This window comes from Oreochromis aureus, linkage group 16 (assembly GCF_013358895.1).
Source record: "Oreochromis aureus strain Israel breed Guangdong linkage group 16, ZZ_aureus, whole genome shotgun sequence".
NCBI classification, from domain to species: Eukaryota; Metazoa; Chordata; class Actinopteri; order Cichliformes; family Cichlidae; genus Oreochromis; species Oreochromis aureus.
In genome coordinates this window covers 22,595,422-22,622,035 of record NC_052957.1, presented here as the reverse complement: position 1 = coordinate 22,622,035, position 26,614 = coordinate 22,595,422, and the positions used below count along the sequence as shown (strand labels likewise).

At 39.4% G+C, this 26,614-nt stretch overlaps 1 protein-coding gene and 1 long non-coding RNA gene across 8 annotated transcripts; both read left to right on the top strand.

Annotated features, from left to right (window-relative positions):
• Positions 1-75: 75 nt before the first annotated feature.
• LOC116316101 lies at positions 76-1,551 on the top strand. The gene is made up of 3 exons (XR_004199139.2): positions 76-207; positions 473-562; positions 918-1,551. It is a non-coding gene; the product is annotated as an uncharacterized LOC116316101 (long non-coding RNA).
• Positions 1,552-5,540: 3,989 nt separating this feature from the next.
• On the top strand, positions 5,541-26,488 carry senp7 (SUMO specific peptidase 7). Of its 7 annotated transcripts, none has more exons than XM_031734511.2 (23): positions 5,541-5,709; positions 9,024-9,108; positions 9,963-10,028; positions 10,107-10,228; positions 12,610-12,864; positions 13,264-13,388; positions 13,728-13,831; positions 14,769-15,102; positions 17,025-17,173; positions 18,195-18,335; positions 18,424-18,457; positions 19,040-19,267; positions 19,386-19,780; positions 19,937-20,064; positions 21,904-22,020; positions 22,134-22,250; positions 22,670-22,765; positions 22,862-23,049; positions 23,158-23,204; positions 23,292-23,335; positions 24,293-24,361; positions 24,477-24,627; positions 24,711-26,488. In XM_031734511.2, exons 2-23 carry the CDS (start codon positions 9,052-9,054, stop codon positions 24,864-24,866), a joined length of 3,123 nt encoding a protein of 1,040 aa, XP_031590371.2. In that variant the 5' UTR covers positions 5,541-5,709; positions 9,024-9,051; the 3' UTR covers positions 24,867-26,488. The 7 variants fall into 7 exon arrangements, with proteins under 7 accessions (XP_031590371.2, XP_031590372.2, XP_039456045.1 ...); XM_039600111.1 differs by having other exon boundaries at positions 5,548-5,652; positions 10,107-10,220; positions 12,608-12,864; XM_039600110.1 differs by having other exon boundaries at positions 5,548-5,652.
• The last annotated feature ends 126 nt before the right edge of the window (positions 26,489-26,614 follow it).

Below are 26,614 nucleotides of genomic sequence, written 5' to 3'. Positions count from 1 at the left end.
TCGTAACAGCTTAACCAATCAGAAAGCAGGCTTTCTTGAAACCCCGCCTCCGGCACGATATGTAATAGGTTGTGAGCTTTTGTAACCATATTTGTAACCGTATTTATATTAGAGGACACAGGAAGCTGTGTTTGCCTGTTACGGAGAAGTTTACGAGAAGTACAGATTGACACTGGACAGAAACCATGGTGTGACTGCTAATAAAAGGTAGGGCATTTTTCTGAAATCCCTGTTAAACCGTTTCGCGACCACGCGGTGTTTACATTTTTTCCACAGTAAGATCTACCTATCTATGTGACTGTATATACAGTCTATACATGTGGCTTGACTGTATATTTATATATTATATATTATATATACACACACGTATAGATAGATATGTACAACAAAACAATACATTACACACAGCACACTCATACTCATAGTAACTCGTGTTGTTATGTTGTTGTTGTGTTGTTGTTTCATATTGCAGCTAGCATCTACGTGGTTAGAAGGATCCGGGCTTCCATCGCTGAAGGAGAGCAACAGGAGAAGCCCATCCTGACACCATGTAGTGCTATTGGTAAGACAAATAACCAACTAATGGAAATAAACTGCAAGCAGGAAAAAAGTTCAAAATGTCTGTGACTGTGGATGTCACAGATCTTCGTTAAAGCCAAGTGTGTCATGAGTTTTTGCGAGTTTTTGCGACCTTTACGTTATTAGTATGATTTTATTTTTCTTTTACCCCCGAAAAAACAAAATAAATTGCATGATACATTTTAAGGAACAAATTGCATAGAAAATTACCGATTTAGCAAACATGATACAAATTATACTTTTAATTACATCAGAAGGTTCGCTAAATAGTCAGTTTTTAAAAGAATTTGGATATTCTGACAAATATTTAATGGTTCAGGCTTCTCTTCTCATCTTAGCTGGAAAGAGAGCGGGGCAGGGGTTGAGAGAAAAAGCCTCGACTGCATCACTGAGCCCAGGATCTGATGAAGGCGTCTTAGAAGCAGCAGGGCCGGGGACGTCATCAGAGACAGCCGTGCAGAAATGTGGCTCCTGATGTTAAAGACTACGCTGGACACTAGGACCATGGACAAGTCAACGGAAATAAATAATCTGTGATTTATTTCATTTCATTTTTTTTGGAGTACTCATTCATTTTATACACTAAACAATTTATGTGAGAAGATCTACATTGTTATTTATTTTTTTTTTACACAAAAGCAAACATCAAACAAACAAGAAACATTATTCCAGCACTGTCCATGTTGTACCCAGTGGTCAAATTTCTTTTACTGGAGACATTTTGACTTGCCACACCATGAAGTACTGGCGTAGCTAATAAAAAATATCACTATAATAACATTAACCAAAATCTGTTAAAAAAAAAAAAGGTCTGGATATTTTATCAAGTGTGAGTGGTAGGTCAACATGTTCTCTGTAAGTAAAATCTAAGTTTTATCTGCTGCAGTGTTTGAAGGCCGGCTCACCAACCTCTTTCCAGGGGCTGAGCTGGCCTGATGTTTCTGCTGTTACATCAATAAATTATAAAAATGCTCTTGTGGTCATATTTTCTTTTATAAGGAATAAGAGTGTACCAGTAAACATGCATTCACAATAATTGTGAAAAATGAAAATATCTATGTTAAAAATGAAATCTTCAATTATTTTATTTTTAGTAATAAATGAGTGAGTGACTGTTCTTTCACTGAGTTAGAGAGTTCAGGATGAATCTGACGAATGGCATTGTTTTTTTTTTAATTTTTAATTTTTTACAGCTTTCAGAAACAATTTTGCTCTGTGATTTTTACATTTTTGAAAATATATTTATTTTTTATTTCAATTATTGCTCAAGGCTGTGGCTGAAGCAAAAACTCAGGTGTGGGAGGAGCTTGGAGAGGTTTTTGGACTGTCTCCAAGAGTTTCTGGCAAAACTGTCAGGCAACTCAGGAGGGGAAGCAGTGCTCTACCTGCACTGTGTATAGTGCAGGTAGAGCACTGCTGACTTCGACTGAGGATATTTTCAGGTTGTGGAAGAGATATTTAGAGGATCACCTTAATCCCAGTGCCGCATCTTCCGTGGAGGAAGTAGAGTCTGAGGATGAGGGGGATGACTTATCCATCAAGTCCATTGCTATGGGCCATTCGATCCTTATACAACTGCTGCAAGAGTTTGGACCACATAGCCGGTAATAAGTGGGACTCTGCCAGGGCTACCCTTTGTCACCGATTCTGTTCATAATTTTTATAGACAGAATTTCTAGGCATAGCCAAGTGGCGGAAGACTTCCACTTGGGCAGTCTTAGAATCTCATCTCTTCTTTTCGCAGATGATGTGGTTCTGTTGGATTCATCAGGTGATGGCCTCCAGCTTGCACTGGAGCGGTTCGCAAGTGTGAACCGGCAGGAATGAGAATCAGCCCCTCCAAGTCGGAGGCCGTAATCCTTAGCTGGAAAAAGGTGGAGTGCCCACTACAGTTTTGGGGCGAGTAACTGTTCCAAGTGGAGGAGGTTAAGTATTTTGTGGTCTTGTTCGCGAGTGAGGGAAGCGGGAGATTCACAGACCGTTTGCTGCTATGGCTGCAGTGTTGTGGACGCTATACTGGTCCATTGTGGTGAAGAGAGAGTTCACCATAAAAGCGATGCACTTAATTTTCCGGTGGATCTACATCCCTACCCTCACCTAGCACTAGATTGCAGATACAAGCAGCGTAAATGAGCTTTCTCCAAATGTTGGTTGGGCTCTCCCTTAGAGATAGGGTGAGGAGTTGGGCCATTCAGGAGGGGCTCAGAGTAGAGCCTCTACTCCTTCACATCGAAAGGAGCCACTTGAATTGGTTCTGACAGGGATGCCACCTGGGCGCCTCATGCCTGAGGTGTTCTGGGTATGTCCTACTGGGAGGAGGCCCTGGGGCAGACCCAGGACACACCGGAGAAATTATATCTCTCGGCTGGCCTGGGAATGGCTTGGTGTTCCCCCCGGATAAGTGAAAGAAAGTGAATGGATGAATGGAATAATGATGAAGTGAAAATCTGAGTTTAACCCCTAATTTTTTTTTTTTCATGCTGGAGCTTTTGACTTTTCCAGCTGGAAAAGCACAGGATAGAAATGGCAGCATTATTAGCTCCATTCAGGGAACACTAGTGTCCCATGACAGCCATGTTGATGAGAAAGCATGAGTGACTTATTGTTGAGTGAGTTGTTAATAACTACATCATGGATTTTTCTGCTCTTGCACCTCTGCTGTTTGTGCAGATTTATACAGAGAGATTTTGTAAAAAATCTTTTTGTGGAAAAAAATTTGATAGATAGGTAGATAATTAAGTTCAAGCACCACATGTGCTGAAACTGTTGTAAAACTTACAGCTGTATTATTGCTGGTCTAACATTGGTATGTTTATTGCCCCTTATAGATGCAGTGTAACAAAAAAAGACTGTAAAAGTGGATGGTATTATATGTTTTTACGTATATGAATTTTGGGTCCTGTGGGTGCTGGAGTAGCAGACCAATTAAACTATAAGTTAGTTATTGTTCTGCTGGGATACTTTGCATCTTGAAATTCGTCTCCATGTTTCCATATTTCCAATTGGAAGAAGAGCCCAAGGCAACAGCCATCAGTTTTCCCAGACCCAAATCCAATAAAATCAATTGCAAGATTTGCTGAAATGAGACTAATCTACCGGCAACATCACATGAGTTGAGAGTATGAGTACGAGATGAGTATTTTGCTGGGGATCTACACAACTGTTGGCAGTTTTGGTTGTTTTAATTTCTTTATTGACACCTACCAGCCACCTTGATAGGTATTCTGTGCTAGTACCAAGTTGGACCTCCTTTTTCCTTCAGAGCACAGATTCAACATTTTTTGGTCCATTTGATGTGATAGCATAACATAGTTGTTGCACATTTGCTGGCTGAATATTCATGATGGGAATTTTTCTATTCCACCACATCCCAAAGGTCCTCTGTTAGATTACGATCTCATGACTCTGAGGCCATTTGAGTATAGTGAACTCACTGTCAAGCCAGTAAACCAGTTTCAGATGATTTGAACTTTGTGACTCTGGTGTTTTATCAGAAGATTCATTGTACACACCGGAGTCATGGTCAGAACACGGTCAGCAACAATACTCAACAATAAACAATATTCAGTTAGCACCAAGGAGGGAATTGTAAAACCAGGCAATGTTTTCCAGTCACCCTTTGTCAAACTTTGTGGATCTCATGGAAATTGTTTCCTCTGTTGCCTTTTTTTTTAGCTGACAGGAATTGCACCCAATGTGGTCTTTTGCTGATGTAGAAGACCACACCTACTGTACACCCAAGTCTTTGCATTGGCAAAGAATGTTTTTTTTCTTATTTCTCATGTTTACCAGTGCGTTACTGCAACAGTTTTCAGTTGTTTTTTGTTCGCTAGTTGTCTTCACCATGGGAAATGCACCTCAACTGAGTTGAAATTGACTGTCTGCCTCTAAAACACCATAATGTTGTACTTCAATACTTTAAAAAAATTTCTAGTTTTTCTTTGTTCCAGATGCTGTTGACTTAGCCACTGCCAATGTCCTAATATTCCTAAAGTTAAATAAATGTGATGGATCTGTTTTGGCTTTCATCTTATTGACTGACTGTTTAACTTGCACTTAATGTGCACACATTGTGGATTCACATAAACAACTAACAGATGTAAATACTACACTTGGAATCAACTCTAGACCTTTTAGAAGACAGTAAAACTTTATTGTCATTGCACAGATGTACCTGCTTATTTTATGAAAAAATAATGAAATGATCATACATCTGTCATAACGCTTGAGTGAATTGTAGAATAACATATGACAATAGGAGCTACTCATAAAAAGATAAATGTAAATGCAATTCTTCAACTGTTTTAATTTTTTTTTTTAATTTCAAAACTAGATTTATCCTTTAAATACTAGACAATAGCTGCTAAGTTTCCCTTTAATTGATGAGCATGATGTAGCGTTTATTGTGTTATTGTAACTGTGGTATGCTACATCTCATAACTAATGGTGAGTTGTAGGGGATGGGTAAAAAAGAGAGAAAGACTTCATAATAATAGTAACTGAAATTTGTATAGTGTCTTTTAAGGAACCTAAGTTTTGACCACATTTCTACTAAAATAGAGGACGGGAAATCAAGTCTAGTATTTAACAGGAAAGAGAAAACAGCGAACAAAGTAAAAAGTAAATCGTAAATGCCTTGTAATCTTAATACAGTTTGTGATAAAAAAAAATCTTAAAATGTTATTATTATTATTATTATTGTTATTGTTATTGTTATTATTAGCTTAATATATCCCCTTTAAAACATATGTATTTGTTTGACTAGTAAATTATTTTTATAATTATTGGTCATTAAATCATGACACAATTTGTTTACATTTAAATGCGAATTCATTATTAATCCTAAAACAAAGCTAGTACTTGCAGCTTTTGCTGTACATCTAGTTATGAATTAATTACAGGCAGTCTCAGCCCGGCGCTGCTCTTCACGCTCTTGTTTTACTCTGGATGCACTTCCGGGTTTCACCGGATGTTCCTAAGGAATATTGCAGCGCCCGTTGAGTACACTATCGGACTGTGGAAAATGTGTGCTTTCTGTGACTGTAAGGTGCAGATGTACACGTCCGTGGGAAAGTAGGTTTCCAGTTTCCTGATACTGTGCGTTGCACTTGCGAGCGGCTGTGGCCTGGGGTAAGCTTTAGCTTTCCTGCGTGTTTCTAGCATCATGGGTAAGCCATAGCATAACGTTGCTAGCTGTAGCCGAGAGCTAATCAGATGTCAACTTTCTGTTGTGTTCAGGCAGAGAAAATAAACATAAATAAACACGAGGTCTGCACGGTGACCTCCGAGGTTACAATGTGCTGTGTTACAACCATAATAAAGGTTGGTTGTTTGGATTGGGAGCAGCATGTGCGCTATCTGTGCATCACAAACATCAGCTTCAGTGACAAAAGAAAGCTGGAGTGTTGCTTTCTGAACTGGCAGTGTCGGTCGCTTATGGTTAGCTGCAAGTCGGTACTGTTACAGTCACAACACTGAGTTTTATATATATTTCTGAGTTTGCATTTCATCATTTAGCCTTATGAGAGTCCACACAGAAACTGATTTATAATTCATTTAACTCGATAAGATCTGTCGATGGTGGCTGATGCAAAATAGGAAATGCATGTGAGTTTAAACATGTAGGAAGTACATTTTCTTTTGATCATGTTTGGCAGCAATTGGTCTGCCAAGTGCTTTTTTTTCTTTTACAGCAACATTTAATGTAGTTTCCTTTTGGAGAGTGTTTATTTACTGAATAATACTTTTTCCAGGGTTTGAAGTCACTTAACATACTGTCATCATGGTACACTGGCCAGGATAACAACGTGGGCAATGTATCTGCAATATTCTGCAGTCTGACACACTCTGAGAGGCATTTACGTCAGATGCATAATGATATATGCCTATTGACCACTCTTTTAGGTACACCCGTTCACTAAAAACAAATACATCTAATCACATGGCATCAACTTGAGGCATTTCCTCATGTAGATCTGGTCAAGAGGACCTGTTCAAACTTAGCATTAGAATGAGGAACAAAGGTGCAGCAGAAGACCACAGCGGAGTGGCAGTTAAGAACAGGAAACTGAGGCTACATTGTGCACAGGCTCACCAGAATCGGCTAATCTTCTATTGTCCGATTCTGGTTTGGTTTCTGCTGCAACATTTTGTTAGTAGTATTATAATTTAAGGTAAACAACATGAAAGAATGTGGTGGAAGTGTAATAGTGTGGGGGATATTTTCTTGCACACTTAAGGCCCTTTAGTACCAACTGAGCACCGTTTAAACATCACAACCTACCTGAGAATTGCTCGCCACGTCCATCCCTTTATGACCAGAGTGTAGGGCTGCCACGATTAGTCGACTAGTCACGATTACGTCGACTATTAAAATCGTCGACGACTAATTTAATAGTCGACGCGTCGTTTGAAGCTTTGTAAGATCCCAAAAGACGCAGGAATAAGTAGTAGTATTTAAGAGTGTAATAACGGACTGAAACAGAAGATGGCAGCACTGCATGTACAAGGATGTCAGCTGCCGTTAAACCCCGAAGAAGAAGAATGTGTCCCAGAATTCATAGCTCGGCCCAGCGCAGTTGTCAACAATGGCGGCAGCTAGTTAGTTTTAATATTACTCTTATTATTCTTTCTGGGTCACAAAATAAACGTTTAACATATTTTCAGGTGAGAATGTAGCTGTGTAAACCTCAAATATCTGCTCAGTCTATCAAGACACCACATATTTTCAAAAGCGCTCCGACGTTTTCGGAGACGTCTGTTACCCACCAGCTCGATAGCGAGCCGGGGTTCAAGGCTCATTAGAGCCGGTGAGAACACCGGACTCCCGGCAAATCGTTTTCAAACTCAGCGCTGTCTTTCGCCACTCAGGTTAAACATGTAATATAAGTCACTTAGATAACTTAAAAATGTTATTGTTTGGCTTTTTTTTTTTTTAGTATTTTATTTGTTCCTGAGTAAATTGGTTTGGCTGAGAAATAAAGTTATAGTTTTTGCACAGATGAATAAACGTCAAGCAGATAACTGATTATCAGAAGTGTGAGATGCTCGAGAATATACTCCGGTGTCCTGTTATATTTTAGATAGCAAGGAGCAGACGGCTGAGTTTATTAAACTTCACTGAAACAATCTGCAAATTTCATTAAAAGTGTAATAAACTATCATCTTGTCTTTATTTTTAGTTAGCACATACCTTAAACACTTCAAGCTGTAAGCTAATGATAGTTATATAAGAGCAGACACATGCTGGTGCAATAAGCTGTACATTTTACGTCCAGTGGATGCATGATCTGATTAGTCGACTAATCGCAAAAATAATTGGTGACTAGTCGACTATCAAAATAATCGTTTGTGGCAGCCCTACCAGAGTGTAAACATCATCTCAGGTTTGGTTCTAGCAGGGTAGCGCACCATGTCACACAGGTCAAATCATCTCCAGCTGGTTTCTTGAACTTGACAATGAGTTTACCAGATCTCAGTTGATATACCACCTGTGGGATGTGGATGCGAAGTTATTAAATTTGCAGCAACTGTGTGATGCTTTTATGTCAATGTGGACCAAAATCTCTGAGGAATATTTCCAGCAACTTGTTGAATCTATGCCATGGAGAATTAATACAGTTCTGAAGTGGGGGTCCAACCTGATAGTAACAAAGTGTATCTAATAAAGTGGCCGGTGAATGTATGTATAACACAATTAAAAAAAAAAAAAAAAGAAAGCTTATTGTGGTAATATTCTGGTGTTATTATTCACTTTTAATAATGTTTGAGTGTTTAGCTGAATGTGTGGTTTGCCATGTTCCCCCTCATTTTTCTTTTCTTTTTTTAACCACAAGCTGATTAACTGCTGTTTATTTAACCATGTGTGCTCAACCACAACAAGTCATGAAGTACTGATGTTTTTGCCTGAGCAAATCAAAACACACAGTGTTATGTCACATTTCATTAAATCCGGCTCAGTCATTTTTGTTCATAAAATATTCCATAAAAACTGGAAAAGGTGTTTTGTTTCAATGTTCAGAAAACATATCCCAAGAGGAAGCAGTTATGTTGTATTCCTGTGTTAATATTTGTCTCACGGCTAATTATAGGTCATAAAACTATATGTCAGCAAGTATTTCCTGTTTTAGGAAGTCATTAGTCTTCCCATTACCGCACATTTCTCTCTGTTTTATCACATTTGTCTAAATTTTATTAACATTTGGCAGGAATCTGTTAGCATGTCCATCTTTTGGAAGTTATTTGACTGAGCCACCCAGTTGGAGTTTTTCTTCCAACAAAACTTGTTGTTTGTTAGATTTATACAATTTTCACATTCACATGCTACTGTTCTTGATGATGATGATGATAATAATGATAATAATAATAATAATAATAATGATAATAATGATAATGGCACACTATATGGCTTTTTTCACATTTGTCTGTTTGTTTGCTTCTTGCAGTCTTGTTGCTGTGCCTTACCCGTGGACCATGATGGAGCAAAGGAGAGCCTTAACTATTCCATTTACAGTGGACAAGGATAAACTGGTATATGTATCACCTATGTTTTATGAAATACCCTCTTTCCATTTCATTCATTCATTCTTGTGAGCTTGTGTGAGTGTGCAGTTTTAATTGCATTTCCTCTTGGCCCAGTCCTGTGGTGCTGATGGCTTCATTGCTGCATTCATACCCTTTGCTGATCACAAGCATGTTGCAAATTGGGATTCTTTTACTTTCTCACAGGTTTGCTCTTGTGAGTGATAATCAGTGAGCCCACTCTCTCCCTAGTAAGGGCTGGAGACCTGACTGATTGAGGATAGGCAGCTGTACTTAGTGGATTTCCTTGCATAATCAACGCTTAAAAGCTGTTACAAGGATTGCAACTAAGAGTTACTTTGACTCCCACTGAAGCTGCTGATTATGTCTTCAGTGAACTTATTCATTGCTGGTGTTTGTAAAATATCAGAAAACTAGCAAAAATAACACCTCTTAAAATACCACAATGCCAAGTTCTCCTAACAGAAGTCTAGATTTAGTTTACAATCACAAAAAGAGAAGCAACAGATGCTTCTTGAGAAACAGCTGAAAGTGGACAATGCTGGTCTTTTTTCCCGAGAGTCAACATTTTTAAATAGGTGCCCATTTATTTTCTGTTAGCTGACTCGTCCAACAATTCATGGGTAAGGGAGCTTTGACTGCTACCCATCATTGTATTTGAACTGGGATTATAGACGCCAGTTTATACACACCGCTTTAACAGCAGTTGGTCTGACAGTTGCAACTGCATGCAACAAGCTTAGCATATTTCCGTAGTTGTGTGAAAGAAATCTTGCGCTTTTGGTTGTTCATTACAATATGTTTCATACAAGCATGGTCACTAATCACCATATTAATTTTAGATGGAAAATCCACTCAGAATCCCCATGACATGTCTTTCATCAGAGTATGGGAAATTAGAAAGACAGGTACAGCATTATCTTTATGCTAACATGGTTATTCGGGGTTATTCTTATAACTAACAGTGTCTGTCTCCTCTTTGCAAGGTTTCCTGGACTGCGTTTGCAGATTGCAAATTCAGACATCGCAAGTCGCCACATAAAAACGGATCCACAAAGTTTGATCACAGCAATGCAGCTATGATGGCACTGGAAATGGAAATGGAAAGGTAAGGAGGCAAGAAGTGTCGTGTGATGATTTGACTTTTGTAAACTGCGGACTGCGCACTGAAATATCTGCTCATGATTTAAAACTCATAAATATGTGCTGTTGTCTACACTGAAGCGTACTGCGCTTATGTTCTCTGTAAATAAATAAATAAATTTTTTTGCAGTCTTAAGCATTCATAAAATGGGGCACTCACAATTAATAATGAAGTTCTCCAAGGTCTCTCTTAAGCTAACCTCCATTACTCCAAGACAACAAATATAAAAAAGTGTCACTGCAGTATTTCTGCAAAATTAGATTAATATAATTTCTCTGCAGAACACTTGCAGGAGCAACAGAAATAGGAGAAGAAGGGTAAAGAGTGCTGATAAATTAAATAGATGGAGGTGGGCATTGTTCTTTAAGACAGATGCTGCAGAGTTAATATACGACCATTAAAATGCCTGTTTGGGCCACCCAGACATATTTGCCTTTTCTGTATATACAGTTAAGCCCAAAATTATTCATACCCCTGGCAAATTTTGACTTAAAGTTACTTTTATTCAACTAGCAAGTTATTTTTGACTGGAAATGACACAGGCGTCTCACAAAAGATAATAAGATGATGTACAAGACGCATCATTGTGGAAAAAAATATTTCTCAGCTTTTATTTACATTTGAGCAAAAAGTATCATGTCCAGAATTATTCATACCCTTTACAAACTGTCACAGTCTCTGGGAAAATCCAAAGTTCCATACCATTCCAAATAGTCAAAGCTGTTCTAAAGCATCCCAATTACCCCTGATTAATTGGAAATAGCTGTTTTGATCAACTCAACAGGTGAAAAACAGCAGCTCTCTGCAGGTGGTCTGTGGACATTCATGACTAAGACAAAGGAACTCAGTGAGGACCTGCAGCTGTGCATTGTGGCTGCTCACAAGTGAGGAATGGGCTACAAGGCCATATCCAAATGTTTTCAAGTTCCAGTGGCCACAGTGCAAAGTATTATTAAAAAATACAAGATGTTCCGCACTGTGGAAAATCTCAGAGGACGTTGTCGGAAGCCAAAAGTGAAACCTGTGCTGGCCAGGAGAATAGTGAGAGAGGTGAAAAAGAATCCAAGGATCACCACCAAGGCCATTCTGGTGAATCTGGGCTCTGCTGGTGGCAATGTCTCAAGGCAGACAGTCCAACGGACACTGTTGGGTTCCACGGATGCAGACCAAGGAAAACGCCACTTCTCCAGGCACTTCTAAGGCACACAAAAGCTCGTTTGGCCTTTGCAAATGCTCATCTGGACAAAGAAGAAGGTTTCTGGTCTTTAGTGTTATGGTCAGATGAAACAAAAATTGAATTATTTGGTCACAATGATGTTGGCATCATTGTGATCATTTGGCATAAAATGGAGAAGCCTTCAACCCAAAGAACACCATCCCCACTGTCAAACATGGTGGTGGGAACCTAATGCTTTGGGGTGTTTTTTAGCCAATGGACCAGGGAACCTAATCACAGTAAACAGCACCATGAAAAAGAGCAATACATGAAGATTCTCAACAACAACATCAGGCAGTCTGCAGAAAAACTTGGCCTTGGGAACCAGTGGACATTTTAGCACGACAATGACCCAAAACATACAGCAAACGTGGTGAAGAAATGGTTAGCAGACAACACCAGTAACGTTTTGCAGTGGCCTAGCCAGAGTCCTGACTTGAATCCAATTGAGAATCTGTGGAGGGAGCTAAAGATCAGGGTGATGGCAAGAAGACCCTCCAACCTGAAAGATTTGGAGCTCATTGCTAAAGATGAATGGGCAAAATGCCTGTGGAGACATGCAGAAAGCTGGTCTGCAATTATAGGAAGCGTTTGATTGCTGTAATAGCCAATAAAGGCTTTTTTCTATTGATTATTGAGAAGGGTATGAATAATTCTGGACATGATACTTTTTGCTAAAATATAAATAAAACCTGAGAAATATTTTTTTCCACAATGATGCCTCTTGTACATCGTCTTATTATCTTTAGGGAGACACCTGTGTCATTTCTGCTCAAAAAAGAACTTGCATATTGAACAAAAGTAACTTTAAGTCAATATTTGGCAGGGGTATGAATAATTATGGGCTTAACTGTATTTTATTAATTTTGCACAGTGGTCAGAATTGCCGTCCATAAAGGAAACATTGCAAACACCATGACTCAAAGCCAAGCTTATCATTTCTGCACATGTGACTTATCTACACCAGCAGACCACACCCTGTTGATCAGCTGGCACACATAAAGTCTCACGTGCAGAGATAGATGAGCTTTAAGCCTGAATACCTCGGTGGGCTTGATGGGAACACTATGCGGAGAAGACGTCGCTCGAGGAAGGTTGTGAATCAACGATTCTCTGCTTTCTCCCACAGGAAGAAGCCTCTTCTGGTCCTGAAAGATGTCCTGAAGACAAAATTCGGCATGGAGTATATGGAAAGGACAAAAAAGACTCATAGTGCGAAGAACAGAGGACAAACGCCAAGTAGGCGGAGGGAGAGCGGTCAGTGTAGAGAGGAAACTCCGACCTACAGAGACACTAGATCCAGTCAGAGGGAAACCAGGAATAACAGGAGCAAGAGTGTGACACCCAAGCGCAACCAGAGGACTGTCACTCCAACCTCCCAAAGGTGGGATAGCATTGTAAAAGAAGTAATGTGAAGGACTATTAGTTAGATGAAGCAGTCAGTCTCTCTCGAATATCCTTACGAGAAGTAAGTTCTGGTAAACACCGACCAACCCAATAAGACGAAGGGGGGAAAGTAAGTAAAAAAGTGTATGTCTTTCTGGCCACTTTCATTAATTTTACATCTTTAGAGGCTTGTAGAATCTGCAGTAGCTCTTTTTAATTGGGGAAACATATTTACATACAACACACTTTACACTAAAGGCAGCATAGTTTTTTTTGTTTTTTTTGTTTTTTTTTTTTTAAACACAGAACTGAATGGAAATGCCCAATTTCATCTTTAGAATTTGCTAAAAATAGGAATAAACTGTACAGCATAATCAGAACATCTTTTCCTCCACAGGTTGAGCCTCAGAAGAAGACCCCAAAATGTTGACGACCAAGAGGACAAAGAAGAAAGCAAAGATATCGAGGAGGTGATAATAGGCAAGGACAACACAGAAGATGACAGATTTGCTGAAGTTGTAGGTGGGTAAACATGAAGAGTTGATGCAGTTGTTGGTTTAATGCTGCTGCCGCTCTATTGTGACTGACTTTGTTGTCATAAAGACAATGTTGGATTTAACTGTGAATAGATCGTGTACTCGAGACATTACTGTTCCATCCACTGCTGGTCTTATTTCCAGAGTAGGTTAAAAAAAAAAAAAAGAAGTTATATAGAGCAAAGGACATCACATGTTACTCAGTGTTTAAAGTTTAGTAATTGTTTTCCTATTTTTGACCTCCTTTGAGGACAGGGAATTCCATCTATAGGTTGTCAGTGGTGTATGAGTGTATTTTAACCTTATATGTGTGTCTGTCATGCAGACTGTGGGTTGTCTTTTAGCTGGGAGCCTGTTGAGAATATAGTGCCCTGTGATAGCATCAAAGACAGGTGGACTGATTCAGAAAAAGATGCACAGCCTAATCTGGTGAGTACCACTTTTAAAACTCAAAATCAAACCAGGAACAATCAACCTTGATTAAACTTAACCAATTCCCGGAGAGATCAGCAAGTGTGCACCACACTATGCAAACATGGTAGCAAATGTTCTTGTCAGCCTTGTGCTTTGAATAAGGCTTTGAGTCCTTTCCACGCGAGCTGTGATGTTTATTTTACCTCACCTCACCTCACCTCACCACAGCACAGATAACTAAATGCTTTTGCAGCCAGCTAGCAAATAGTCGTCATTTGTATGTTTCAACCTGTGAGGCCACTGTTAAAAACTGGTTTAGAAAATGTTTTCCAAACACCAGTCAGAGTCTGAAACACTGGAAAAACAGAAACTGAAAGCCAAAGTTGATTGGCATACTTTCTTGCCATAAAAAATGAGATCATGAGTGGGGAGATTCTAGCTCTAAAGTTAGAGATAAAAAGCAGAGACGCATCCTAACCAACTGCAGGCTCAGTGATCAAGAACTGGCAGGTGACAAGAGAAAAGGTGTTGGCAACCAATAGAAAATGTGACTGTTGGACAGATTAGGCTGAGACAGAAGCTCACTTCCTCTTTGAATTTAAGAGATTCAGTGATATAAGGAATATTTGAGGAGATAAAGTGACAGGGCACATCTTACTTCCCAGTAAATGTTAGCATGCTGTGACCTGAGCCGAAGAGTTACTGCATGAATTCCACCCCTGTATCTTTTCAGTAAATTTAGTGCTACAGTTAACTAGATTAGAACAAAAGCTGGGAAACGAGTAACCTGCCAACCAACATCTTTAAGACTCAGCAGTTGTTATTCCGTGTCTAAAAAGTGAGATTAAGAATTTATTTTGTTTTACTGTATTCTAAAAATGGCTCTGCATTCAGTGATCTTTCAGTTTATTAACAGCAGAAGTGACACATTATACTTTATGTTGTGTGATAGAAGAGGAAAAGAAGGGATTCGGCGTCCCAGTGCAATGGAACGGAGAGCCCCAAACGCCACTGCGAGAGCGTTCTTCCCCTCACAGAAGAAGAAGAAGGAAGAGATGGAGAAGCATTCTCTGCACCCATTTGTCACAAGGACAGTAGAGAGGATGGCGACTTGGAGAGCTTGGAGCATTGCATAGTGCAGTTCACGGTGGGTGAAGACGATGGAACAGAAGTTCTTGTCCCAGTCATCAACCCTGATTTGGAACGCGAAGATTTTACTGGCAGCCCAAGACAAAGCCTATCATCCACACAGGACAACGGGAATCAGATCAGTCCCTCTGAGCCCAGTGAGTACACCCAACACACGTGTGGCTTCAGTCCACTGCTGAGTGTGTCTGAGCAGGCTGGATCCATGCAAATGAATACCACTCTGCTCTTTTGTTATGTGTGTGTGTGTGTGTGTTTGTGTGTGTGAGAGGGCCTCATTTAAACAAAACTTCAGTAATTAATTGTGCTGCATCTGCTCAGTGACTCTGAAATTGACTTACCTTGAAATAGCGGTCATCAAAATAAAAGTATTACTAAGTCATGCATTTTATAAGCGGCTCTTAGTCAGAAAAGTTGCACAACCAATATTCCTGATTATGAGAGAGAAAGCTACTGCCTATTTACAGCATAGACTTCATTATACGTGGAGCTTTATTGATGCTGGATTTTTTTAGGGTAAAATGAACATAAGTGTATGGAGTTAAACAACAACAAATATCTTTTTTTTTGGGATAAGCACATAGCATTAATGCTGAGAACCAAGACGTCTATGGATTTGAAAAACTCAAAAAACGGTATGTTAGTTTTTCTCTGACGTTTGATTTTGTAGCTTGTGTGCATTATAGGGTGGACAACTTTGTTTCCAACTGGAAAGTTAACCTGATTGCAGCTTTGAGTCAGCCATACACAAATGCATGATGGATGGTATGGTAAATGTGAAAATGTGGTGTAGATTTACATCTTTTTTCTGCCCCTTACCTGGGATTGGGACACGGGAAAAAGTCTAAGCAAGGATACCTAAACCTCCCTCTCCCCAGCCACCTTCTCAGCCTCTTCTGGGGGGGGGACACAGAGTCATTCCCAAGCCAGCCAAGAGGCATAATATTTCTGGTACCAGAAATATTTATGGCAATATTAATGGCACTATTAGTCTTAGCTGTACTTCTTATCCATGACAATGACAGATGAACTACAAACGAAGCAGTTTAAAAACCCTTCATTTTTCTATGTGAATGTGATGGAGAAATAGGCCTTTGCTAATTGTTTTAACAGATTAAAAGACCTGCATTTGTGGTGACGAGCCCTTTCACTCTAACAAAGTACAGCTATACTATTGAGTGTTTAATTCTCTCAGCCCTCTTCACAAAGACCAGGATTTGTGTGTGCATATGTGTGACACAGAGCTTCCCCCTTGCGTGTGACACAGAGGGCGCTTTCTGTTGGAATAGTTAAAATGCATCTTAAACTAATCTCATAATCAGTAATGGAGATGGTCAGATAAAATGTAAAAGATAACTTTTATGTAGCAATCAATACATGTAATTTATTTCTTTTTTATTTCTCCACGGCTGAAAGCAGTACTGATAATGTTGGTGCTTATTGATTCTCCAGTTTTTAATTATTTTTTTCCCAGTGTTCATTCTAAACCAGGTTTTGGGGTCCATCCCTACTAGGAGGCATCCTAGTAGTCAGATGCCTGAACCAGTTCAGCTGATTCTTTTGTTTGTGAAGCAGGATGTTATTAGGTTGTTACCATTAGTTGCTTTTTGCATACATTCACTAAAATTAGTTTGAAAAGTTACCAAAAATGTCAAAGATGTCAGCTACCCTGAGGACTTACTTATTTATCAAGTTAACAAGCTGTTGTTTTAATGCCTTAAACACTAAAATACAACTTCTCTGTAGCATCCATGTTCTTTCTCTGTTTATGGTCGAAGCACATGAACACACTGAAGACTGACTCAGGAAAAGGGGCCATCCGGGAGCACGTGAAAATACAATTAGCAGCTACAATGTTTTCACTGTTTAGCTTACCCACGTGCCTTTTCCCGGATTACTACTGTCCTCACTGTGGCTTTAAAGCCCATTACATTTCCATCATGCAGTTTCAGATAGGGGCTTATGTGTCCTCAAGGGTTTTGTACTTTTAGAGGAGCATATTACAAAATTCCAAAGAAAAGGTTCACTCTGGCCTCATGCTGTCTTCATGGTTGTGTTTCAGTTGTGCTGTCCAGTGACGATGAGGAGGGTGGAGACGTTTCTCGGGGCTGCAGCCAAGTCTGCACACTGGTCGCTGTGGAAGACGCAGTAATAAAGGGGCAGTCGTCACAGGAAGCTGAGGACAAACAGCAACACACTGCTGGCATGCAGGTTAGTAGAGTGTGTTCAGTCCAGCACAAACACATTTCATATGTGATCTCAGTTTTTATAATCCCCTTATATCTTCTTTTCCTTTTTTATATTGTGCAGAAAACAACCTCGCACATGCCTCTAAACTGAGCTGAGCTAATGCCCAGATTAACATGACATCACAAAGGGTGTTTTACAGACATGATCCGGGGGCCTAAGGTTTTACTTCACCCCAGGGTGTCCAAGTCACCAACTGCTAATTAAATGACAATACTTTGCCTGTGCTGCAGCCACTTAGTCTTGTATCTGACCCAATGACATGAAGGGAGAGAGGAGCCATGCACGTGGATGTCTGGATATAATAAAAGGAAGAACTTGTTCTTTTCTAAACCATTATGTTATCGATTTCACAGTCACGTGAACTAAGATCACTCTACAGCCGCTTTCAAAAACTGCCACTATAGTAAGATCATGGCATTATAAGGAGAACATCAAGAGTTTCAAACATGGTACATTAACAATGGTTTATAGTCAATGCATTTAACACATGCATCAAATTTTGGCAGGAAAAGTCACTGAATTCAGCTTTAAATAGCTTTGCAGTGCATGCAGTGAGTGAGAATATTTGTGTATCTTCTATAGCTGTAGCACAATATCACAGATCAGTTTCATTTAGTGCCATAAAAAGGTTGAACAAACTCCTGCAGAATAGACAACCAGGTGACCTCCTGCGTCATCTCTTTCTTTCTCATTTGAGCAACATATCAAGACAAATATCTCGATATACTATTTTTAAATAGACAGCGCAATACCTGTAAACTGCCATGTCATTCTTTTAGCCACCACCAGATGGTGCCAAAGCAACAATTTTATATAGCCTCTGCATGCTGCCCTTTAATCATGCAACTAGTTATCTTTGTAGTGTGGTTATTATCCTGACATTACCGTGTATTAATCTGTTTGTGTCGTTGTGCGGCTGCGCAGCCTCCTTTGCTCTATTGCCTGTAAACTTTGCATGTGTGTGTCTGTTTGTGTTTTGCAGGTGTTCCAGTTAGTTGTGCACGACTCCACTCTTTCAGTGACTTCCGCTCCCAGTCTCGATATAGACTATTCCTGCATGGAGTTGGCCTTCTGTGGTCTGCACTGTGGAGTTTATCACGGAAAAGCAAATGGACCCATCGCGGTAACCCTAATAAAATGCAAAGATGGGCTTTTTGCCTTAAGCATGCACAGAATTTGAAAATTTCATGCATCTTTGTCCTTGTTCACAGATAAAGGAAGAAGAAATCATCATCCCACTCAAAGGTAATATTGTAAATATGTTTTGATCTTAAGTAATTCCTTGTGGTCCTTTTCTTAATAACTTTTAAAGAGAACGTCTCTCCATCAGCTTTTCTGATCATTTTTTGTGCCTTTGGGCAGGGTTGTATAAGCTTTGACACAAAAACAAGTCACCTCATTTTGTTTTGGCACAATATCGTCTCTCAGCTTTTCACTTATTTCGCTTAGCTTCTTTGTGCTAATGCATCAAACCCTCAAGATCCCAGTAGAATTTCACCTCTGAATCTGTGAAACTCTGTCAATTTATGGGTTCATTTAATGACATTTTAGCCTGCCTTTGTGTGCGTAAACCATGTCTCTATTAAAGAAGAGTGGTTGAACATTATTTTCCAAAGCATTAAAACCAAAACTATTACTTAGCTAGAAAAAGATTTATAAAAGGCAAGAACAAAATTGTTACCTTATACTTTAAAATACTTGCACAAAATATACAAGCTGTTTGTTAATTTAACAAGACAAACATTGTTGTAAAATACCAGAAACAAGAATAAAGTGTAAAGCTTTTTGTAAAACTGTATTCTCCTTACGACCTCATCTTGTGTTCAGACATCAGTGAGGAGCTGGAGGTGAAGTTGACCTTTGAGCGTACGGAGCTGAAGAGGTACAGTGTTTGGGAGCGACAGGAACTGGAAGAACGACAGCTGCACTTTAAGGGTGATGAGCAGCCCACCCCTGCTGCTGTGCTGCTATTCTGTGTGTCAGAAACTGCTGCAGCTTCGGTACAGCAGGACCTCTGCCAGCTGTCGGCCAAAAAAGATGGAGCTGTGAACACTGGTGAGACTGCTGGATGACAAGTTCAGGGTTTTGGTCATTTAAACTTACAAATGCTGAAGGTTTCTGTTATAAAGTGCCAGCATTCAGCATTATTTCATATTGCGTTCTGTTTTAATAGGGAAAGCCAGCCCTTTCATCCTGCTGACTCTGAGAGAACCTCTGGTGGGAATGGAGGGAGCTTTATTTCGCTCTCTCCTGGACCTTGTCTGTCTCAATGATCAAACCAATTTAAGGCACAGTACAGACAGATTTAGTGAGTTGGGAGACGTGTCTCCTGTTCTTTCTCTGGATGATAGCATAGAGCTAATTAAAAGAACTGGACTAGACTCTTTCCTGCTCTCCATGCTGGGTGTGACAAACACGGACACTGAACCTGAAGAAGACAAAAAGCCCACAGCACAAAAGACAGACTCAGTTTTAGAGACAGAGATTGCACCAGAGCCGGAAACAGAAGCTTCTTTGCTCAAACCAAAGCCTGATCAGGAAGAACAAAAGCTTGAATGTCCCTCTGATGTAAGTGTCTACTGGGTGGTTCAGTAAGAATATCCCCCCCCCCCCGAACCGTTTTTTCTTTACTGGTATTCAACTTGCAAGCCTGCAGATTTAGCTTGTGCCCACTTCACAACCACCTGACAGCCACTGCTCTATGATGTGCATTTCCCTCCACAGAAGGAGAAAGAGGAACCGACACCTGTGTATACAATGTGCCATCGTAGAACCAGAGGATCCTACTCTGTGTCACTGTGTAAACCAGGCTCCAGCTGGACTAAATATAAACATCAGGGTCTGGCTCACAGGCAAGTAGCCTAAGCTAAGATGCTTATGAGATTCATCAGTGGAGGTTTGAGATCTGTTCATACAGACCACCAGTATATTTTAAATATTTGTACAGACAGGTCCTTAAATATTTGGACAGTAGCACAAATTTTATAATTTCTGCTTCTTTACACCAAAACAGAGGATTTGAAATACAGCAATTAAGCTGTGATTAAAGGTGTAGGTCAGGTATGTTAAACTGATTTTACATCGTTTGCTACATATGGGGACTACTTTGATTTTAAGTTGGCCGGACAAGTGAGACTAAATGATGAAAAGTTTGGGTAGTTCCTTATACAGACTGTCCTGTTATTATAAATTGATATTATAAATTGAGTTGAATAGAAATGTTTTTTACATTTTTAAACTGTGGCTCCAGTGTAAATGGTGGAAAACAAGGAACTTTTGTGTTATTTAATTGTTTATCTGTTAGTTAATTACTTTGCTGTTGCATGAATGGAGTCTTCGCTGGGCTGATGTAGGTGTTAATTCAGGGAGGTTGGAGCAGTTTTGTGGATAGTTGTGGCTCTCTTCCTGGTTATTTTTTGAGGAACACCAAAAACTCATGGTTGACCATGAAAAACAGGTTAAGTGGATGATCGTAAAACTCTCATAGGTGAGGAAAACCCTTTCACAACACATCTAGCAAATTCGGGAATATTTATAAAGAAGTAGCTGTATCACCATCAAGGGCTATAATCAAAAGATGCCTTTGTGACAGTAAATACAGAGGGGCTACAGCAAGATTCAAACAGCTAGTATTGGTCAAGAACAGAACAAACTGGTTAGACTTTGCTAAGAAACATCTAAAAAACATCTGGTCCAGCTGTGGAGTAGGATTCTGCAGAAAGATTAAGTCCAGATGAGCGTGAACCAGAGTGATGGGAAGAGAAGAGTATGAAGAACAAAAGGAAGGGCTCGTGATCTGAAGCATACCACATCATCTGTCAGACACAGTAGAGACAATCTGATGGCATGGATATGTATGGCTGCCAGTGGAACTGGGTCATTGTTGCTGATTGATGATGTGACTGCTGATAGAAGTAGCAGCATGAGTTCTTTGTATGATGCTTTACTACTGGGATGCAGTCAAAAGCCGGAAACCTGGATGACCTTTAATAAAGAGGATAATGACCCCAAACACAAAGCTAAAACTACCTGAAAACAAGGAACAGAAAGTTCTCAAGTGGCCAAGTCAGTCAACTGATCTCAGCCCAAGCTTATTTTCCACTTGGTGAAAGCAAAACTGAAAGCAGAGAGCTCCACAAACAAACAGCTGAACACAGCTGCAGTAAATACTGTCAGAGCTTCTCAAAGGAGGAACCTCTGGGGATGCCAATTGACTGCAAAGTATAATTCTTAGTTAATTTTGAGCCTTTGAAAATTGTGCTATGTTGTAATATCCTAAATTGCTAAAATAATATTTTATTGAGCTCCTCAAATAAATTTTAAGCCTCCACTTTGATCACATTGTGATTGCTTAATTTCAGATCCACTGTGGTGATGTCCAGAGGCAAAATGCTTAAAATGTTCAAGCTGTAACACTGCGAGGAACTTAATGGGATTATATTTATGGACGACAAGAGGAGAGCAGGGAATATTTTGACTGAACTAACTTAATTCTTAGATCAATCACTGACTCCAAAAGTGAATGAATAAACAAACTGCAAATTGTTTGGGGTGTTAATACTACCATGACTAAGTAAGGTCCCCATTTATCGTAATACTAATCTGACTTATGAGATCAGTGCATCCTTATAACCTAAAAGTTCTGATGATCTAAATAACGGATCATTCTTATCTCCTGCTTCGTTACGTAGGTTGATCCAGTTTCCTCCTCCGCCAATGAAAGGAGGAATCACTGTTACAATGGAGGACCTGCAGTGCCTTGACAGTGGGCAATACCTTAACGATGTTATCATTGACTTTTACCTCAAGTACAAACTTTTATTTTTTTATTCATTAAACAAAAGGCATTAACTGATTCTGAGTCTAGGGTTAGAGATGCTTCTAAATTGATCGTTTTTGATTTTTGTGTTTTTAAAACCAGATACCTCCTCCAGAACGCGTCTGCTTCAATGGTCGAGCGCTCCCACATTTTCAGCAGCTTCTTCTACAAGCAGCTGACGCGGCGGGACAATGCCAGTGAAGGTGGCAACAGCGACTCGTAAGTAACCCTGATAGAGTTTGCAGTCTGCTTTGGGGTGTACTGATTGTGTGAAATGTCCTCACTTAAAAAAAAGAGGAGTTCTTACCTTCTTACAGTTTACTGGATTTAAGATGCTATCACAATAACTGCCAGCCGTTTAAGATGCACTACATCCTCCTTAAACAGTATTATAACCTACAGTACCTTTTGAGTTGGATGCATTGGTCATTAGTGTAGATGTGTCTTAAAGACACATCTACACCATCTAAGCTTCAAAGACCAAAATGCAATGCATGTTTAAAGTATTTAGACCTGATATATCCTGTAATCAAGATTCATGCTTACAGGCACGACTTCAAAGTGTATTCAACCTTGAAAAAAAAAAAGTTTTGTTTTTATTGTTTTGTTAAATTGTTTTTATTTTTGTTTGTATTCAGCTGCCAGAGACAGAGGCGGCACCAACGCGTGAAGACATGGACACGGCACGTCGACATCTTCAAAAAGGACTTCTTGTTTGTACCTGTCAATCAGGAGTAAGTTCAGCACAGGAGGTGTTATTTGCACAGTTTTCTTCTCTTTTTAATTTTCAGTAATGCTGTTAAACACATCACATGACTCTCTCCATTTAGAGCTCACTGGTATTTAGTTGTCATTTGCTTTCCCGGACTGGATGAGCCTAAAATCGAGGGCTGGATGGGAAAGTGCAGCGACGTGACGGAGGAGTCTGAGAGTCAAGATGATGCGCAAGGAAGTAAAAGCTTTAATGATGATGTGGAGAAATCACCTATGCGCAGTGACAATATAGACACAGAGACAGGTATTTTTGACTCATACCTTCTTTGTCTTTGGTGTTTATAAGTGGTGTTTATACCAGTGATGACAGGAAGGTGAAGGTAATCGTTGTGTGTCGTTTTGTGTCTTTTAGAAAATACCCAGGAAGAATTCACCAGAGATTCACCACCTAATCCAGTAGTAAGATATAATTCAGTTACATATAACAATATTTAAAAGTGTCTGTTTGTTCCTGCAAACCAGCTCAGTCTATTTTTGTCTTTGTAGAGTTGTACAGAGCTGACTTGGCAAAAGAAGACAGTTTGCAAAAGGTGAGTTTTTGCACCTTTTTAGTCCATATTCTAAAAAGAAACTCCTGTTGTCCTCTGATCATCTGTTTTCTGACCTCTTATCACCATTTATGTTCATGCACTGATAGTGGTTTAGTAGGGTGGGACTAGATGGGGTGTTTTATTAGGAAAAACGGCTTAATGCTCTAAACTGTGGCTGCGTGTGACATCCTGCCAAGCTCATCTGCTTTGTGTAGCTTGACATGACTTCTATCCAAAATGTATTAGGCGCATATGTTTAAGCCGAAAGCTGCTGCCAACATGCGTCTAATGAAGTCCTAAGCATCGTCTACAGTTACTGGTCAGCCACCACTGGCTGATTTAACCCGTTGAGTTCAGTCATACTCACTGTGCTGCTCACTGTGTTGGTTTCCCTTGTTGCTGGGTTTCAAAAATGGTGGTTTAGATTTTTGTGAAGGAGTTGGTCTCATGAGTCATCGAGTGATGCCTTTGACCGACGAATCGGTGGCATGCAGTATGATGTCACACTTTTGGATCGACTCAGCTTGTTTGGAGCCCCGGCTGAGCAGGTACCTGCTACCAGGTAGATAGTTGGATACTTTCTGATCCCACAAGGGAAATTTTTGTGCTACAGCAGCATGATAAAGAGTAAAAATAGTACAGTGTTCAATCCAGAATAATAAACAACACAGTTAAATAATAGGGATATGGCTCTTATACTATGAGATGGTGCAGGAATTTATATATTTACAACAGTGGTTAAAAAGGCACTACCACTTAATGTAAAACCCCTAACAGCTGAGCTGAGCCAAGTAGGCACTTGCGGAAAAGAGGCAATGGTCTTTGTGTGTTTTGGAAGTTTATTTATTTTCCCCCCTGGTCTCTGGGTATTTAAACACATCCGAACAAAAAGACAACACAAATGAAAGCTTAATGTAAAAGTAAACACTGACTTGCAGCTGTCTGTCCTCTCTGTAGGCCGTGTATTCTTATCATGGATTCCCTTAAACTTTCTCTTCATGAACGAGTCTTCAAACTGTTGCGGGAGTAAGTATGACACCTTAAATCCACAATTTTGAAGCTGTGTATGTGCTTGGGTATGGGTCTGTGGGAAATTTTATTGTATTTTTTATTTTTTTTTAATGACACATTTGTCTGTCAGATACTTGCAGTCAGAATGGGAGGTGCGTCGTGGGTCACCGAGGGACTTTGGTCCTGATCAGATGAAAAGCTCACACTGCCACGTCCCCCTTCAGGATAACAGCAGCGACTGTGGCCTCTACCTGCTACAATACGTTGAGTGCTTTTTGAAGGTAAAGCACTTTTTTAACATCATATTTAGTTTAGCCAATAATGCGTTCAAGGACAACATAATTAATTCTGCTTCTGCTTTCAGGACCCCGTGGTGCACTTTGACCTCCCACTACACCTAGAACGATGGTTTCCACGGCAGCAGGTGCGAAGGAAACGAGATGAAATCCGAGATCTCGTACTTAACCTTTACCGACATCAGAACCTAGATAATAGACTAGGAAAGCAGCTGAGCGGCTGAGCACGTCACATTCCTGTAGCCATTAAAAATCACTGCTCATACTGAGCGACAGTCATTTCAGCGTGAACTGAAAATATTTCTTTTAAAGCAGATTCAGTTATTTTATGCATTAACTTGAAAACATGTAAACCTTTGACTACCTGGGGATCCTGTTAGTGAATATAAAAGAATTGGCTAATTAAAAATAAAGGGCAGAAAAACATAAAAGCATATCTAGATACATAAATCACTCATAGACTTTTTACTGTTTGTTTTTATGCTGATAACTATTTTATAAAGAAATATTAAAATTTAATTTTCTATGTAGTATGCCCAAGCAGATAATGTGTGAAAGCATAACAGTGGTCAAACCTAGTTTGCAAAGTGATATTTTTTAAAAAAATATATTTTTTATTTCTTTTAGGATCCCCCTTGGTTTAATCCTTGGTTTCTTTTAAGCTATTGTAGTTTGAATTCAGCTTGCTGGCATCTGGTAGACATTTCGTGTATTATCCGACTGACAGTTCAGTTCAGATCTCAGTTGTGTGTTTTTCTAATCCAGGTAGTCCCTGATGTTGCCTTCTTTTGTATCAAAGTTTTATTAGATGAGATTTACTTTAGCCAAAATGTAAGAAGCGTAAGTGTGGTATTTAATAGACAGCAGTTTTCTTACTGAATTTCATTATTAAAATATATGATTGAAACCACAGGACTGTGCCTCTCCCTCCCAGTTACAGACAGACCCGGCAGTCACCCACTTCTCTAACAAAGTCTGTATAACAGTATGTGTCTGTGACTCTCTGTAGAGCCCGACCGATACTTGATTTGAAAAAATTCTGCTAATCCGATATATCGGTCATCTTTTTTCTTTTCTTTGTGAAAAATAAACAGATTTACTTGTTTACGCTCTGCCAGCTGTTGTGTTTGTGGCGTTTCAGACATGTTTGTTTACTTGTATTTTCATTTGTTCTGTGTTACAAATGCTGATACTCATATCACCAAATGGCTAATATCAGCCAATTATTTTGGCCTACTGATACATCGGTCAGGCTCTACTCTTTGTAATCCACAGGAGTCTCAGATGATAATATCTTTTTTTTGTGCACAAATTTGCAGATTAACGCGAGTGCAGCCTACTGTATACTGTCATGACAAAATGCCATCTGTTTGTTAATAAGATGTCTGATTCTTTGAAACACAGTAGGAAAAGAATTTCGTGCAAAATGTTCCCCATCATGTTCTCGAAATCATTACTTTCATATCAAATTGCTTCACTGGCTAGTGCTGTTATCCTGCCGGGGGTTTGTCCTGCAGAATTGGTTGTTCGTCTCTTGAGTTTCATGTCCTGGTTAATAGATAATTTTATGAATTTAACATGAAGACACCTTGCAAAAAAAGTTTAAGGGCGCACACACGCTGGCATGTGTAACGTTCGATGACCTGCTGAAGACCCGTTCAGTCCTTTATTACTGTTCTCAGTTTTCCCTTTTTGCCAGATTGTTCAGTTGTCGTTTTCTTGTGTAACACCTTTATGGTGTTCTCTTTGGGAATTTTTTTTTTTTTAGTTTTGTCAGATGAATGTACAGAAACTGATTCCAAAATATGTTTGGTTTCATTTGTATATTAAAACTTGTAGAAAAAATTATGCTTGTTCTGATGTGGCTTTCTTGTTGTTGTTTTTTATTTGAAACTAAATTGCTTAAGTTAATAAGCCCAGTCTGGTCCTTGTGAAGAATGATTTACAAACTGGTGTATTGTGAAGCATTTTA